Raw genomic sequence first — 13,716 nt, forward strand, 5'->3', positions numbered from 1 at the left:
TGTAAAATCTAGTCCCTGTTTGGGCTCTCTACAAAGTCTGCAAAGAGAACCTAGCACGATGACATCCTTTACAGTATGACTGTTTGACAGATATCATGGTCTTTGACTCGTGGAACAGCCGGGGAATGTCTCACCGTGGCTGCCATGCGACTTCCTAGACAGGCGACATTGGTTTGTATTCCTCCAACTGCCTGGGCTTCACTTTTCGGGACTCCCTGATTAGGTTGACTCTCACAAAGCCACATTTCTCGTTACTATTCAGTAGGGTAGGCGAGAGATGTGCGACAGTACCGACCACTGGGGCTATTTGCCACCCAAGAGGATGAGCTTCACTATCGGGTTTTGCAACAATTCCCCAGTTAGTTTGCTGTTGATAACTAATAATACGTCTACACAGCGAAATAGTAGCTACAAGTGTAGGTAGGTAAGTGACACAACTCTGTACCGTCGAAGGCGCCAGGGGCGTGATTGGACCCGATAGTTCATACTCCGGTGGCTGATTCGGTTGTCGAGTATGGTCGCCACCTCGCCACCCATGATTTAGTTAGGCAGGAGGAAAAATCGACTTCTTACAACTCTCAACTATCTACACTTACCTATCTTGACCACGTTAGACAAGTACTTCTCATGCATCGTCGAGATAGGGTAAAATCTAATCAGTGTAATCTACCTAGGTCGCCACTGGTTTATGAGACATCAGCAATGCTCCCCAGTGCCCCTGTACTACTGCCCTGTCCAACCATTGCCACCGCACGTACGGAGTACTTTGTACTGTCATGCCCATCCCCCACAAAGATTTGCCCATGGTCCCAACACAGAACGTACCTGAGCGATAAGTCGCGAGCCAATCCGATCCCAGTAAGTTCATTTCCAAAGCATGGAGACCCCCTTCCCTCGCGCATGAACTTCCTCGATAAGGAGTACTCCACTGGAATAGTGGGATAGCGACCGGACCGGAGCACGTGGAATTCTGGCCGAAATTTGGAATCTGGAGAGAGCAGACGAGGGCAATCTGGAGATGGGGAGGGCGGACTCCGCTTCTTGGCACGGATATTGTCTATTCTCGAAGTCGAAGAAAGGCTTGTTCCGCTGCGATTGCCCGGTTGGACTCGTCTACTGTCGGTTGAAAGTGAGATAGTTTTGCCATGTTTCAAGGGTAATATGGTAATCAGTAGACTGTGAATGGAGGGGGTGATCAGCCACCAGAGGCTGTCAGATATTAGTCGCAGGGAGTGTTTCAAGAGGCTGTTATCGAGGCGATTCATTCGGTTGAGATAACCCGAGTCAGTAGTTCCTGAACCAAGTAAGCAGTTGTATAGTTGTTGGTGAAAACCAAACCCAACCAAGGTTAGTGGAACCATAAGTCCAATTCCAGATTGCTGGCCAACCAGATGCAAGTGAGGTTGACAAATAGACTACTAGTACCTATCAAGATGGGGGTCAGCTCCCTGATTAGGAAGGTACGTAGCGTAGTAATTCAGTAGGCCTCCACTCTCAGCCATAGCTAAAGTAAACCTACACTAAAACGACAAAGCCAAAACGCCGGTGGTAGAGGCCACGAGGTTTTGGCAGCCAGGAAACTCAAAGGGGCTCAAGCCACGATGGAAATTTTCATCAGGAACCAACAGGAACCACCAGGGACCAACAACGATTAACAGCGACCGGAGGTTCCAAGTCTGCCAAGTACTCAATGGACAGCCATGTGCATAGTTACTGTACGCTCCGAACCACGGAGAATTCCGACTAGTGGCACGATAAGCAAAAGCCAAGCAAAACCAAGCAACCAAGTGACACTTAAGCAACTTCCAAGTCGGTGCAAGCCTTTTGCAGCCGCCCGCGGTCTGTGTGTTCGGATACTCCGTCGGACCTCCCAGTTTTGTGTTCTTTCAGTTCATTCCATTTGATAGCTTCATTCTGGCACCATTTTGCGACCGTTTCGCCCCTTTTCTTTCGTGTGTCTGTCCCGTCCATCTTGACTCCGGAGAAATCTATACCCTCCGTGGCTGGTTGCCTCCCACCACGGCGTCCCCCGTCCACCTAAGACAAGACAAACGCCTCTGTAGCCGAGGCCCCGCGGGTACACGACGGCAAGGATTAGGGTTAAGCTTCTAGGTTGTTTTTTTTCGCTCGGAGCAAGCCACTCACAAGGATCGAGGTGGATGTCATGCACGAGAGTTACATGGCGCGGGACGGGTTGCATCCACCTACGAGTGTTAGACCTGGTCTAGTTTCGCCTGGTCTGGATTGGTGTGGATTGGCGTGTTCTGGATGGAATGGTTGGAATTTGACTCGATCTCAGGGGAATCCTTATTCGTCGAGCATAAAGCCTTATCTGCCGATGGTCACGGATGACTTGCCTATTCTGGTCTAGTGCCGGTCACTCTTCTTTGGTGGATGGCGTGATAAGCCCATAAGTCTGGGGTAAAAAACCATGGTCGTTTGGTGTTTTCTGGATAGGTCCTTTTTATCATTTTATTTTCCAATTTCTCTTACTTTCTCTGATTTGTTTCCTCGCGTGATATGGCGTGCCAAATTAATGTAAAAACGTAAAAACAATAAACTAAGTTTCCGACCACATGGAGTCCGTCGCGGACTCGGTTGTGTACTCCATAGATGGTTGTTTGTCCTGGGAGACGCCAACCACCTTGAGACTACTATAAGATTGCCTCAATTTCTCTTTCACTTTTCTCCTTCTCTTCTCTCTCCTCCACGCTCTCCCTCTCCACAACTCCCCCCTGTCTTCGCCTCCTTCCTGCTCTTTCCCCGCAGGTCATCACCATGGCGACTTCAGCTGAGATCCGTTCCAGCTCCTCGGACATCCAGGAGTCTGATCGTGCCGTGACCATTGTCGACGAGAAGCTCTCTGACCCTGGTCGTCCTGAGAAGAGCCTCGTCTCCGCCTCTTATCACAACCAAATCGGTGACGAGGATCCTACGGCTGATGAGCTTCACGGCCCGAGTGCCTTGCGCCGAGTCTCGGCCCCGATCCCGTGGGCTGTTTACACAGTCGCTTTCGTTGAGCTGTGCGAACGTTTCTCTTACTACGGAACTCAGGTTTTGTGTATGTTTTGATTCAGAATTCTGTCTGATTGGTTGAACTCGTACTAACATCGAACCTCTTCACCCCAGACTCCAACTTTGTGAACCACTCGCTGCCCCAGATCAATGGCCCACCTGGCTCCAACCACTACACTGGCGCCGGTGGTGGTAGTGACCAGGGTGTTTCCGGTGCCCTGGGCAGGGGTGTGGAGACTGCCAATGGAATCAACACCTTCAACACCTTCTGGTGCTACGTGATTCCCCTGTTCAGTGCCTACATTGCTGATGAGTACTGGGGACGATACAAGACCATCTGCTGGTCTATTGCCCTGGCCATTCTGGGTCACATTATTCTGGTTATCTCGGCTATTCCTCCCGTCATCACCAACGATTCCGCCTGCTTTGGTGTCTTCATGCTTGGTGTCATCATCATGGGCCTGGGTACCGGTGGTTTCAAGCCCAACATTTCCGCCCTCGTCGTCGAGCAGATTCCTGCCGTGAATCTCAAGGTTCGCACTCTGCCTTCTGGTGAGCGTGTCATTGTCGACCCTACTATCACCCAGAGCCGTATCTACCACTACTTCTACCTCTTCATCAACATCGGTGCTCTGGTCGGTCAGATTGGCATGGCCTACGCCGAGAAGTACGTCGGTTTCTGGTTGGCCTACCTCCTGCCCACCATCATGTTCCTGACTACTCCCTTCGTCATGTGGTGGGGACGCAAGCGTTACCGCCAGTCTCCTCCTCAGGGTTCCGTTGTCTCCAAGGCTGTGCGCGTCTTCTTCTTCGCTCTGCGTGACCGCTGGCACTGGAACCCCGTCAAGTTCTGGAAGCGCACCCACGATGGTACCCTCTGGGAAGCCGCTAAGCCCTCCAACATCCCCTTCGGCTCCCGCCCCGCCTGGATGACCTTCGACGATGCCTGGGTTGACGAGGTTCGCCGTGGTTTCGCTGCTTGCGCCGTCTTCTGTTACTACCCTCTGTACTGGCTCGCCTATGGTCAACTGACCAACAACTTGACTGCCCAGGCCAGTACCATGACCCTGAACGGCGTCCCCAACGACGTTGTCAACAACCTGGATCCCTTCGCGCTGATCATCTTCATTCCCATCTGCGATGCCTTCTTGTACCCCGGTCTGCGCAAGATGGGTTTCCAGTTCACTGCCATCAAGAAGATCACCGTTGGTTTCCTGCTCGCTGCCCTGGCCATGGTCTGGTCCGCCGTGATTCAGTACTACATCTACCGGGACTCCCCCTGTGGCTACAATGCCAACAGCTGTGCTACTGACGACGGTGCCATCATCCCGGCTCCCATCAACGTCTGGGCCCAGACCGGTGCTTACGTGCTCATCGCTCTGTCCGAGATCTTCGCCTCCATCACCTCCCTCGAGTATGCCTACTCCAAGGCCCCCCGCAACATGCGTTCCCTGATCCAGGCCATCTCCCTCTTCACCAACGCCATCTCCGCCGCCATCGCCGAGGCCCTGAACCCTCTCTCCAGCGATCCCCTGCTCATCTGGAATTACGGTGTGTTCGCCGTGATCTCCGGTATTGGTGGTCTGCTGTTCATCATTCAGTTCTGGAGCCTGGACAAAGAGGAAGATGAACTGAACAACCTGCCCGAGGGCCGTATTGAGGCTGATGAGAAGAGCACCCAGGGTATCCTGGAGGCTGCGGAGATTGGTCCCGTCCGGGGCTAAATGGGATGATCAACGGACAGGTTGACGTCTCTAGAAATTTTGAATTATCTTTTTATTTTTTCTTGAGTTTTGGGGGTTTGTGCTCGAGTCCATTCTGGACCTGGCTCATGATATCCATGCTGATGTTCCGATACGACGGGATGCTTTAATGATTTGATTTTAATATCATCTACATCAATATTTCAAACTCATACCTCTTAGTACTGGTAAAAATGTGTATCGTAGAGTAAAATATTTCCAGGATCAGCTGCGCTACGAACTAGAAGTCGCCCAACCTCCTCATCTGAGGCATAAATTTGGCCGCGGATTCTGGTTGGAGGGAGGTGCCAGTCTGAAGCATAATGAAACAAAAGACTCTCAAATATGCAACTCTCCGGTTGGTTGTTTACTATGCTAGTCGCCGCCGCTCTCCGACATGGCGACCGGCATTCAATTTGCGGGGAATTTCCTTCTGATTGAAACATCATGTTATGTTGAATCAGGTGATTCCCCTTCTCTCGGGCATCTATATGAAGCCCCCAACCTCTTCTCCCCGCAAAAAAAATCCTCCATCTCTCAACCACTCCTCTCTATATACGAATGCTCTTCCCCATGAAGGTACTTTATTTATCTATTGTCTTCCCAAGCTAGGGGAATGCGCCCAGGGCAAGCTCATGAGCAAGGTCACTGAGATCCTTGGTGATCAACATCTCTATGACCACCTTTTATTCAGGCCAGGAGACTGGATCCAATGTGGAATTACGCCGTCAACCCTTCCCGCTGTTCCAATGTGCAACGACCAAGTCATGATTCCGCTCCTTTCATCGTCGGAGTTACCATGTCTCGGCCACCTCGACATCCTTATCGATAAGTCAGCTTTCTCGACCTTATATTGACGTAACCTGGCTCTGGTGTGCAACGTTTGCCGGTCCTGAGTCTCTTGCTCGAAAGGGGAATCGTCGGCTTCTAAAGCACTCTTTGCCGAGCACTTCGTCAATATTCTTGCGGAACTCTTTGGGGAGCATACATTTTCATCGCTCCTGAGGGCGTTATAATACCCTTCTGCCTGCAGCCAGTTCCTTGAAAGGGAGACGTCAGAAACAATACGCCCATTCGAGACTGTCTTTGGGAATCTCACCACTGTTCGGGACCGTGGCTACGTTGATGATATGTGTATCATGCGAGACACTCTTTCTATCATGGGCCAACCGGTGCTTCGACGTCTGCATTTCCTTTTAGGAACTATCTCCAAGCAGACGGGCGGTATAACGCTCTGTGAAGTGATTAAAATGTTTGTTTACTCCTCAAAGAGTTCCGCGAGAATATCGATGGAGTTCCCGGCAAAGAATGCTCCAGAGGCCGATGATTCCCCTATACGCTGCTCGTGATGCCCCTGCGCAGAAGAACATAGTTGTCCGGCCATGCTTCGTTCAAAATCCAACGCAGAGGCGCACGCAAAGTCGGCGCACAAAAAAGTGCGATATCCGTGCCCCGTTCCCAAGTATCAGAAGGTGTTTACCGTCAAGCGTTATGTTGCGATGCAAGTCAAGAGAGTACACCACGTGGTATACGGACACGACCATTCTCTCGCGGGGCGTAACCACAGCGGTTCGCTCAGCCGTTCCTTTGGGGGCTTGCATAGGTCCAGGAGTAGCTCTGACGGCATAACTGCACTCAGACTCATCTCAGCGGGTGGAAATCTCCCTGCATGATCTACAATGAGGGCCGGATGTCTGTACAAACTACACTTCATCCTCTTCGTCCTGCCGAGCTGTAAGTCACCCGTCCCTGATAATTCCTCATCTCCCTCACTCACGACCTCCCTGAAAAGCGAAGTAAGGGAGCCTGGATATTTCTTTCTCACCTCCAGCAGACCCTGGATATCTCATTCCCGAGAAGAAGGCCTCAATCTGAAAGCTTAGCCTCGCAAGAGCTTCATGTGCCCGTCGACGGAGGAGTCTTCGAGCCTGGGGATGCTTACAAGAGTCACCAGAGGATATATACAAGTCCCGAGACGAATCTCCACGTTCTTGAACCTCCAGAAATCATGATCAGCGACTACAGACTGGGGCCATCAAGCTGAGAGAGAGACGGATCTGACAGCGGCTGTGGCATCCCAGTCTTCCAACATATATTCCTTACTGTTCAAGCGATGTTATCATGATCCACTTGCTTGAAGCATTCTGCACCCTACACTTGATCGATTCTCCATTCTATAGTCTTGCAAGCTGTGGTCGGTAACACTCGTTTTTTTGGACTTCTTACCCCGTGCAGTCGCTTACATTCTTTGAATTACAGTCCGCTCTCATATTTCATGCGTCCTCCTCGTGTCTCCCAACGCCTCTTCGATGGCCCTCTTTGACCCACTCTCACAATCACACCCTGCTCCTACACAAAATCAGCTGGCAAGTGGAAATTCCCTATCTGCGCGGTCCCTTCCTATCAAGGAAGTATGTGAATATGCTGGGATCTCCATGACCGGCCCTGACAGCACCCCAGTCTCAAAGGTCCACTGGCGTTTGGAGTCAGAGACTATCATCTTTCATCCCTGGCAGCCCTCTGCCATTGCATGGGTAATGGCCCAGGAAGGCATTCCTATCCGTAGTGGGATCTTGGTAGATGCATGTGTTCTAGGGAAGACACTCTCGGCCCTGTGTCTAACATGTTTTGCCACAATGAGGAAGGCCCAAACACATGGACAGGAACGTACCCAGAGGGTGAAATACCGCCCTTCAATCATTATCGTGCTTGCGAGTGTCATCATGCAATGGGTTGACCAGATTGACCACCTTCTTAAGCAAAAGCGTAATGTGATGATCTTCTGGGGTAACTCGGAGCATGTCAGCGATACGTCGCGCAAGGAGCGCACGGTCAAATACTGGGATGCACGGCGGACCAATCTGGGAGGACTCGACGTTGACGATCCTGAGACTGGATGTACGGTGGTGATCACATCATACCAAACATGGGCCTAGCGAATCACCAAGTCCAACAAAGTTCCTGGACGCTCCAAAAATCTTGAGACTGGATACGCAGCGGTTCGACGACTAGACCGCCCTCAAAATCCGTCCACAAGAACAGTCAATATGGACCCTTTTCAAAGAATACTCTATCGATGTAAGTCCACATGATGCCTGAGAATATTTCTCCGTCGAACAGCTTCTGAGATTTTGGGACCCAGTCTGTGGACGGAATGGGATCTGTTCAAGATTACCAAGAAGGAATACTTCAATGATCTCGGCACGGCCGAGGAATCACTCCGTATGGCCAAGATGACCATTGAAAGTGGGATGCTGGCACTCCGGCTCCATGAAACAGCCCGCGCAAGATCGTATTTTACTAACAAAATTTCTCAAAGTGCGGCAGAAGCCAGGCTATATCTACTTACAACCTGGCAAAACGCGGTTCCCAAGCGGTGTATTGCTGGAAATATCCAGCAAGCGCGGAACGAAACTCGCTTCGTAGCCAAGTCGCTGAAAACCGCACGCCAACGTTACATCTGTCTGGTATCCTATAAGTAATCCATTCCCATGTCTGGAATGGATGAATAACACTCGGAAGTTGGAAGAGCTGTCTCGGTAATAAGCTCTTTCCAGAGAACCACCTCAACTACGGCTTTACTGGACGTTAGATTGAGTAAACCGGAGCAAGCGGGAAACTGGTAACCAGGACGGTGAGAGCAGTGTCACACCGCCGTCTGCACTCACCATGCTTCGAGACACATCTATCAACCTTGGATCGATCATCACTCGGTCACTGGATAAGAGAATGGCCACAACCTGAGGTTTCTCTCAGCGATGTGTCACTTCACCAGAACTGCTACGAGGACAGTGAGCTGCTGGCCCTGGTCTTGGCTCCTATTATTTGAGTGTGAGTAGATGACTGGCCCACAAGCTTGCAAGCAGCGAGTACTGATTGATCTTGTCTGCGCAGATAGATTGTCCAGGGCGAGGCTTCCGTCTTCAGAAGTGGGTTCTTCTGCCATTGACCCAACTACACCTGGACGATATACTCGCGACAACGATTTATAAAGCCGGATTCGGTTCTTGTATGGATATAAAGGCTATCTTCGAGCCTATGTCTTCTATGTGGTCTCTGTCCTTTTTATCAAGCAATTATTGCTGCAAGGTTTCCCCGAAGCAGGTGGTTGCCTATGGAAGAAGAACCCAAGTTCTGGAGTTACAGGCTTACGCAGACGTCGCCGCGAACGCTGAAGACCATGTGTGCGACCCGGTTTTGCGGGATAGAAAAACATGCTGGTCTACGCAGTCTATCCTCACTTCGAACCCACTGGCCGGGCCATGCGAAAAGCCATTCCTAAAGGTGGGATTTGTTGCAGGGGAGAATTGCCTTTTGGAAAGCCGAAGCAACCACCGCCCCGAACCATGTCGCAGGTCTCCGAATGTTCGTCACCAAACACCTCATCGGGGCCGAGACATGGGAATGCTCTTGTGAATAGAAGTCATGCCTGGAGCAGGTCCCTGATGGGGAGGGTGGGAGGGTATTACTTCTATTATCTGCATTCCATCCACATTGGGATTAGGTTGCAGGGTGATTATTAGTATTGTATTCTTCGTTCTGTCAGAAATCGAGATACCTCAGTTGGTTCATTCTGTTTTCCCTGTAATTCTCTCGAGTTAGCTTCTTGAGAACGCGACAGAATCTCGTAAGAGTAACATTCAACATGAGCAAGAGAACTCTGAAGACACGAATTATTCAACCACGGGAATCAGCACATTGTTGAACCCTACGGGAGTACTTCGGAAGTACCCTCCTCTCTCCTTCCCCTTCCGTACATAACTTCCAAAATATGAATCCCGAGTGGGAGCCTAATCTCCACAGTTCGCGCTAAGCCCACTAACACAGTGAACTAGCTCCTTCTGCCCCTCAGCCCAAACAGCCAGGCTACCCGGCAAGCCACAGCCACGTTGCTGCATCGAGGCGAAGCTCACGCCCCCAAGGATATTTTGGATCTTGGGTGCATGAATAGGGTATGGTTCAGAATTTCAGCCACTCCCGACCCCATATATGTCTCTCGGCACATTTCCAGTCGATCCAATGGCTGCGAGGGAAATTCCGCTGCCTGGTCGGGGGGCCCGTGAAGGGCGTGAAGGGGTAGGTACATTACTACATAACGGGTTTCGGATGTCTACGGGCACCGTTGCGAGCGTGTGGTTCCCACTAGTGTTCACAATTTGGTCCTTGATCTCATCTTCCATAGCCGAAGGGAGGATCTTTTGGGTGGATTGACGGTCCGGGCCTGATGGTAGTTGGTGAATCGAATTAAGGGGCGGAATAACTACAACACAGTAACAACTCGAGTGATATAGCAGGATGTGTTCATTCCATCGTGATCACTTAGATGCACCATTGTAATTTATTTGTGGTGGGGCCAAAATGATCCATTATGAGCATCCGTAATTTGCATCTGCAGTCCTTCGCTCAATTAAATACGGAGTACGAGGATACGGGAATACGATATACGATGAGATGATTGGAAAGAATATGCAGATGCCTGGCCTGGTTGAATGATATTGAGTACATACGAGAGTAAGGTAGCATATTGGAAAAGTTAGAAGAGAGATCGTGTATGAGCGGAATCTTTATCCAATGGATTTAAACTCCACGAGAGGCAACATTGGGGGCCTCATTTTGTCAAGTATTTATTTCTCCGAGAAAACTCTCTTTATGCCTGATATTATATACAGCTAAAGATTCAGTCTGATGTCTGATCCCTTAAGAGACCGAAGTAGTTAGAAGATCGACAGAGTCGATCCCGTTGTCTGTCAAGGGGTGATGACGTTTTGTGCAGAAAACACGAGGACAAAGCTGCAGAATCACTGAGCAGAGTATCATCGCGGCTCAGGCTCAGGCTCACCTCAGCTCAGCCCTGTAGGGACAAGATCCCAAAATATGATCAATACGGCCGTAACCATTGCCTGAGATGGAAATATGCCGAGTTATGCACCAGAATACACCGCTACTACAGTACTTGGGTCCGGAAAGGTTCATTGCCCATTTCCCAGCTGTTATTTGACATCACCAGCTCCACCACCGACACCTCCACCTGCTGCGCCATGCTTAGTGGTTCCCCGGGAACCAAATTCAATCCGATCCTTTTTCAATGATGCCAAGATACAAAATTGAGACCCTAACGAGTTGGAGGCTTCTAGGATTCTAGGATTCTAGGAGTCGGGCCTTGGCTAAGCTTCCGGCGTCCCCGGCCTGCATAAATAATAACAATCCAGGCACCCCCTCGCTGCGCTGCATACATTTCCCTCGGATCGTCACCCTCCTGTCAATCTCTTCCAAATTGTGAAGGCGGAGGTTGTCAAACATCATGAAGGTCGCTGGAATAATCTCCAGTCTCGCGCTGGCCCTCTCTGGTACGTGGTTGTTGTTGCCCTCGGTCGGGCCACGGCCTTGGACCTCCTGCGGTTCTGCAGGGTCCCGATGAGCTCACGACTCTGTGCGATCACAAGCCATTTGCTAACAATCCAATAATTGAGTAGGTGCCATCGCTGCCCCGGGTGCTATCGACCCCGACGAGTTCTCGCTGGCTCTGGCCGCCCGAGCTCTACCAAATGCACCAGATGAATATACCCCGACCAGCGTGAGCTGCCCAGCCAGTCGCCCAACAGTTCGCAGTGCTGCCAAGCTGTCTCCCAATGAGACGTCATGGCTGGACACTCGTCGCAGTAAGACTTTGTCGGCTATGAAGGATTTCTTCGGCCATGTCAAGGTCGGCGATTTTGATGTGACCTCATATCTGAATCAGCACGCGAGCAATTCCTCCAATCTGCCTAATATCGGCATTGCCGTGTCGGGTGGTGGTTACCGCGCGTTGATGAACGGTGCTGGTGCCCTCAAGGCCTTTGATAGCCGCACAAATAATGCAACTACTAGTGGTCACCTGGGCGGCTTGCTTCAGTCGGCTACTTATCTCTCCGGTCTGAGTGGTGGTAGCTGGCTGCTGGGATCAATCTATATCAACAACTTCACCACCATCTCGTCGCTGCAGACACATACGGATGGTGCGGTATGGCAATTTGGCAACTCCATCCTCGAGGGCCCGGATACCGGCGGTGTTCAAATTCTGGACTCGGCCAGCTACTACAAGGACCTGGCTACCGCTGTCGAGGGAAAGAAGACTGCTGGCTTTGACACCTCTATCACCGATATCTGGTATTTAATCATCCAATTTCATGTCATTCATTCGCACCATTGTTGCTAACCATGTGATTGCAGGGGTCGAGCTCTTTCCTATCAAATGTTCAATGCGAGCAATGGAGGTATTGACTATACCTGGTCATCTATTGCCGAGACGCAGGACTTCATTGATGGCAACTACCCCCTGCCTCTCGTTGTTGCAGACGGTCGCAACCCCGGCGAAAAGGTCGTTGGCAGCAACTCAACTGTGTATGAGTTCAATCCCTGGGAGTTTGGTACCTGGGACCCGACCATCTTCGGCTTCGTTCCTCTGAAGCACCTCGGTTCCAGGTTCGTGGGCGGCTCCCTCCCCAGCAACGAGAGCTGCATCGGTGGTTTCGACAGTGCCGGCTTCGTGATTGGAACTTCATCCACTTTGTTCAACCAGTTCCTCCTCCAACTCAACACCACCTCACTGCCCACCTTCGTGAAGAACATCTTCGTCGATATCCTCGATAAGCTGGACAAGGCCGACGACGACATTGCGGCTTATGACCCGAACCCCTTCTACCACTACAACAACCATTCCTCCCCGTATGCCTCGCAAACCGCTCTTGACGTCGTTGATGGTGGTGAAGACTTGCAAAACGTCCCTCTGCACCCTCTCATCCAACCCGAGCGCCACGTCGACGTGATCTTCGCTGTTGATTCCTCCGCCGACACAACCTACAGCTGGCCCAACGGCACAGCCCTAGTCGCCACCTACGAGCGCAGCCTCAACAGCACCGGCATTGGCAACGGCACCGCCTTCCCCGCCATCCCAGACCAAAACACCTTCGTCAACCTCGGCTTAAACACACGACCAACCTTCTTTGGCTGCAACAGCTCCAACCTCACCGGCCCGGCACCGCTGGTCGTCTACGTTCCTAACTACCCTTACTCAACCCACTCCAACGTCTCCACCTTCACCCTTTCTTACAACGACACCCAGCGTGACGATATCATCCTCAACGGGTACGAGGTCGCCACCATGGCTAATAGCACTCGCGACGGGAACTGGACTGCCTGCGTGGGCTGTGCTATTCTCGCCCGCTCCTTCGAGCGCACGGGCACTACACTCCCCAGTATCTGTACCCAGTGTTTCTCGAATTACTGCTGGGATGGAACTGTCAACTCGACTAAGCCTCATGAATTTGAGCCTACAGCCTTGTTGGGGGTTAAGTCGAGTGGAGCGGGTGTTTTGATGCCAACTGTGTTGTCCGCTGTTGTGGCTACTGGTGTGGCGTTGTTTGCCTTTGTGTAGAGTAGATAGGGTGCATATTGACGTGCTTTTTTTTTGTTTTTTGGGTTGGGGTTCCTGGCGCTTTCATGCGGGCTTTCATGATGTTACTGACAGCCATTATGACCATTCTCTTTTTTTTGGATTCTAGACACGGGTCGTATTTTACTCGGATTCGTTCAAAATTCACAGATTCCGTTCGGATATTTTAGAATCGGATTAATGGAGATGTCTAGAAAAATGCAAAATATGTCAATTATTTGAGATGATTTGGGATTTCTGTCTCAGATGACCTTCAGAGGAATGACTGCATTTGCACCGAGTACCTTGGTAGATGGTGCGTCAACTGTGGATATAACAAACTCGTCTCTGGATCTTGTGTCAAGTTTACATCCAAGCAAGCCTATATGGATCGAAGTGAGACGAATGTGTTGGTTGGAGATGAATACCTAACTCTAGACTGTACTTTATCCAATATCATCTCTCAGGCGTTGCGTCATCAGTGTTCAGGTGTCTACTTCCATAGATTGTCAATAGTTCCTCGAGAAGGCGATACGATTGTTCATAGCG

The 13,716-nt window shown here is 50.8% G+C and overlaps 4 protein-coding genes across 4 annotated transcripts; all 4 read left to right on the forward strand.

Annotated features, from left to right (window-relative positions):
* Positions 1-2,778: 2,778 nt before the first annotated feature.
* N7473_007831 (uncharacterized protein) lies at positions 2,779-4,739 on the forward strand (the record flags this gene model as incomplete). The annotated part of the gene is made up of 2 exons (XM_057153771.1): positions 2,779-3,061; positions 3,130-4,739. 2 exons carry the CDS (start codon positions 2,779-2,781, stop codon positions 4,737-4,739), a joined length of 1,893 nt encoding a protein of 630 aa, XP_057008109.1.
* Positions 4,740-7,066: 2,327 nt separating this feature from the next.
* On the forward strand, positions 7,067-7,693 carry N7473_007832 (SNF2-related protein; the record flags this gene model as incomplete). Its single annotated transcript, XM_057153772.1, has 1 exon — positions 7,067-7,693. The coding sequence occupies one exon, from the start codon at positions 7,067-7,069 to the stop codon at positions 7,691-7,693; it is 627 nt and encodes a 208-aa protein (XP_057008110.1).
* Positions 7,694-7,804: 111 nt separating this feature from the next.
* Positions 7,805-8,239, forward strand: N7473_007833 (uncharacterized protein; the record flags this gene model as incomplete). The annotated part of the gene is made up of 2 exons (XM_057153773.1): positions 7,805-7,835; positions 7,878-8,239. The coding sequence occupies 2 exons, from the start codon at positions 7,805-7,807 to the stop codon at positions 8,237-8,239; spliced, it is 393 nt and encodes a 130-aa protein (XP_057008111.1).
* A 2,757-nt stretch (positions 8,240-10,996) lies between these two features.
* N7473_007834 (lysophospholipase family protein) lies at positions 10,997-13,598 on the forward strand. Its single transcript, XM_057153774.1, has 3 exons — positions 10,997-11,104; positions 11,231-11,903; positions 11,967-13,598. Exons 1-3 carry the CDS (start codon positions 11,059-11,061, stop codon positions 13,168-13,170), a joined length of 1,923 nt encoding a protein of 640 aa, XP_057008112.1. The 5' UTR covers positions 10,997-11,058; the 3' UTR covers positions 13,171-13,598.
* The last annotated feature ends 118 nt before the right edge of the window (positions 13,599-13,716 follow it).

Source organism: Penicillium subrubescens, assembly GCF_028828155.1.
Source record: "Penicillium subrubescens strain IBT 31985 chromosome Unknown utg000005l_segment0_segment0, whole genome shotgun sequence".
Taxonomy (NCBI): domain Eukaryota; kingdom Fungi; phylum Ascomycota; class Eurotiomycetes; order Eurotiales; family Aspergillaceae; genus Penicillium; species Penicillium subrubescens.

Bases quoted from the DNA above. Each gene is read 5' to 3' on its own strand.
- N7473_007834 (XM_057153774.1), top strand. From the start codon at position 11,059: ATGAAGGTCGCTGGAATAATCTCCAGTCTCGCGCTGGCCCTCTCTG. The intron at 11,105-11,230 runs GTACGTGGTTGT...ATAATTGAGTAG, and splicing joins TCTCGCGCTGGCCCTCTCTG to GTGCCATCGCTGCCCCGGGT. The intron at 11,904-11,966 runs GTATTTAATCAT...ATGTGATTGCAG, and splicing joins ACCTCTATCACCGATATCTG to GGGTCGAGCTCTTTCCTATC.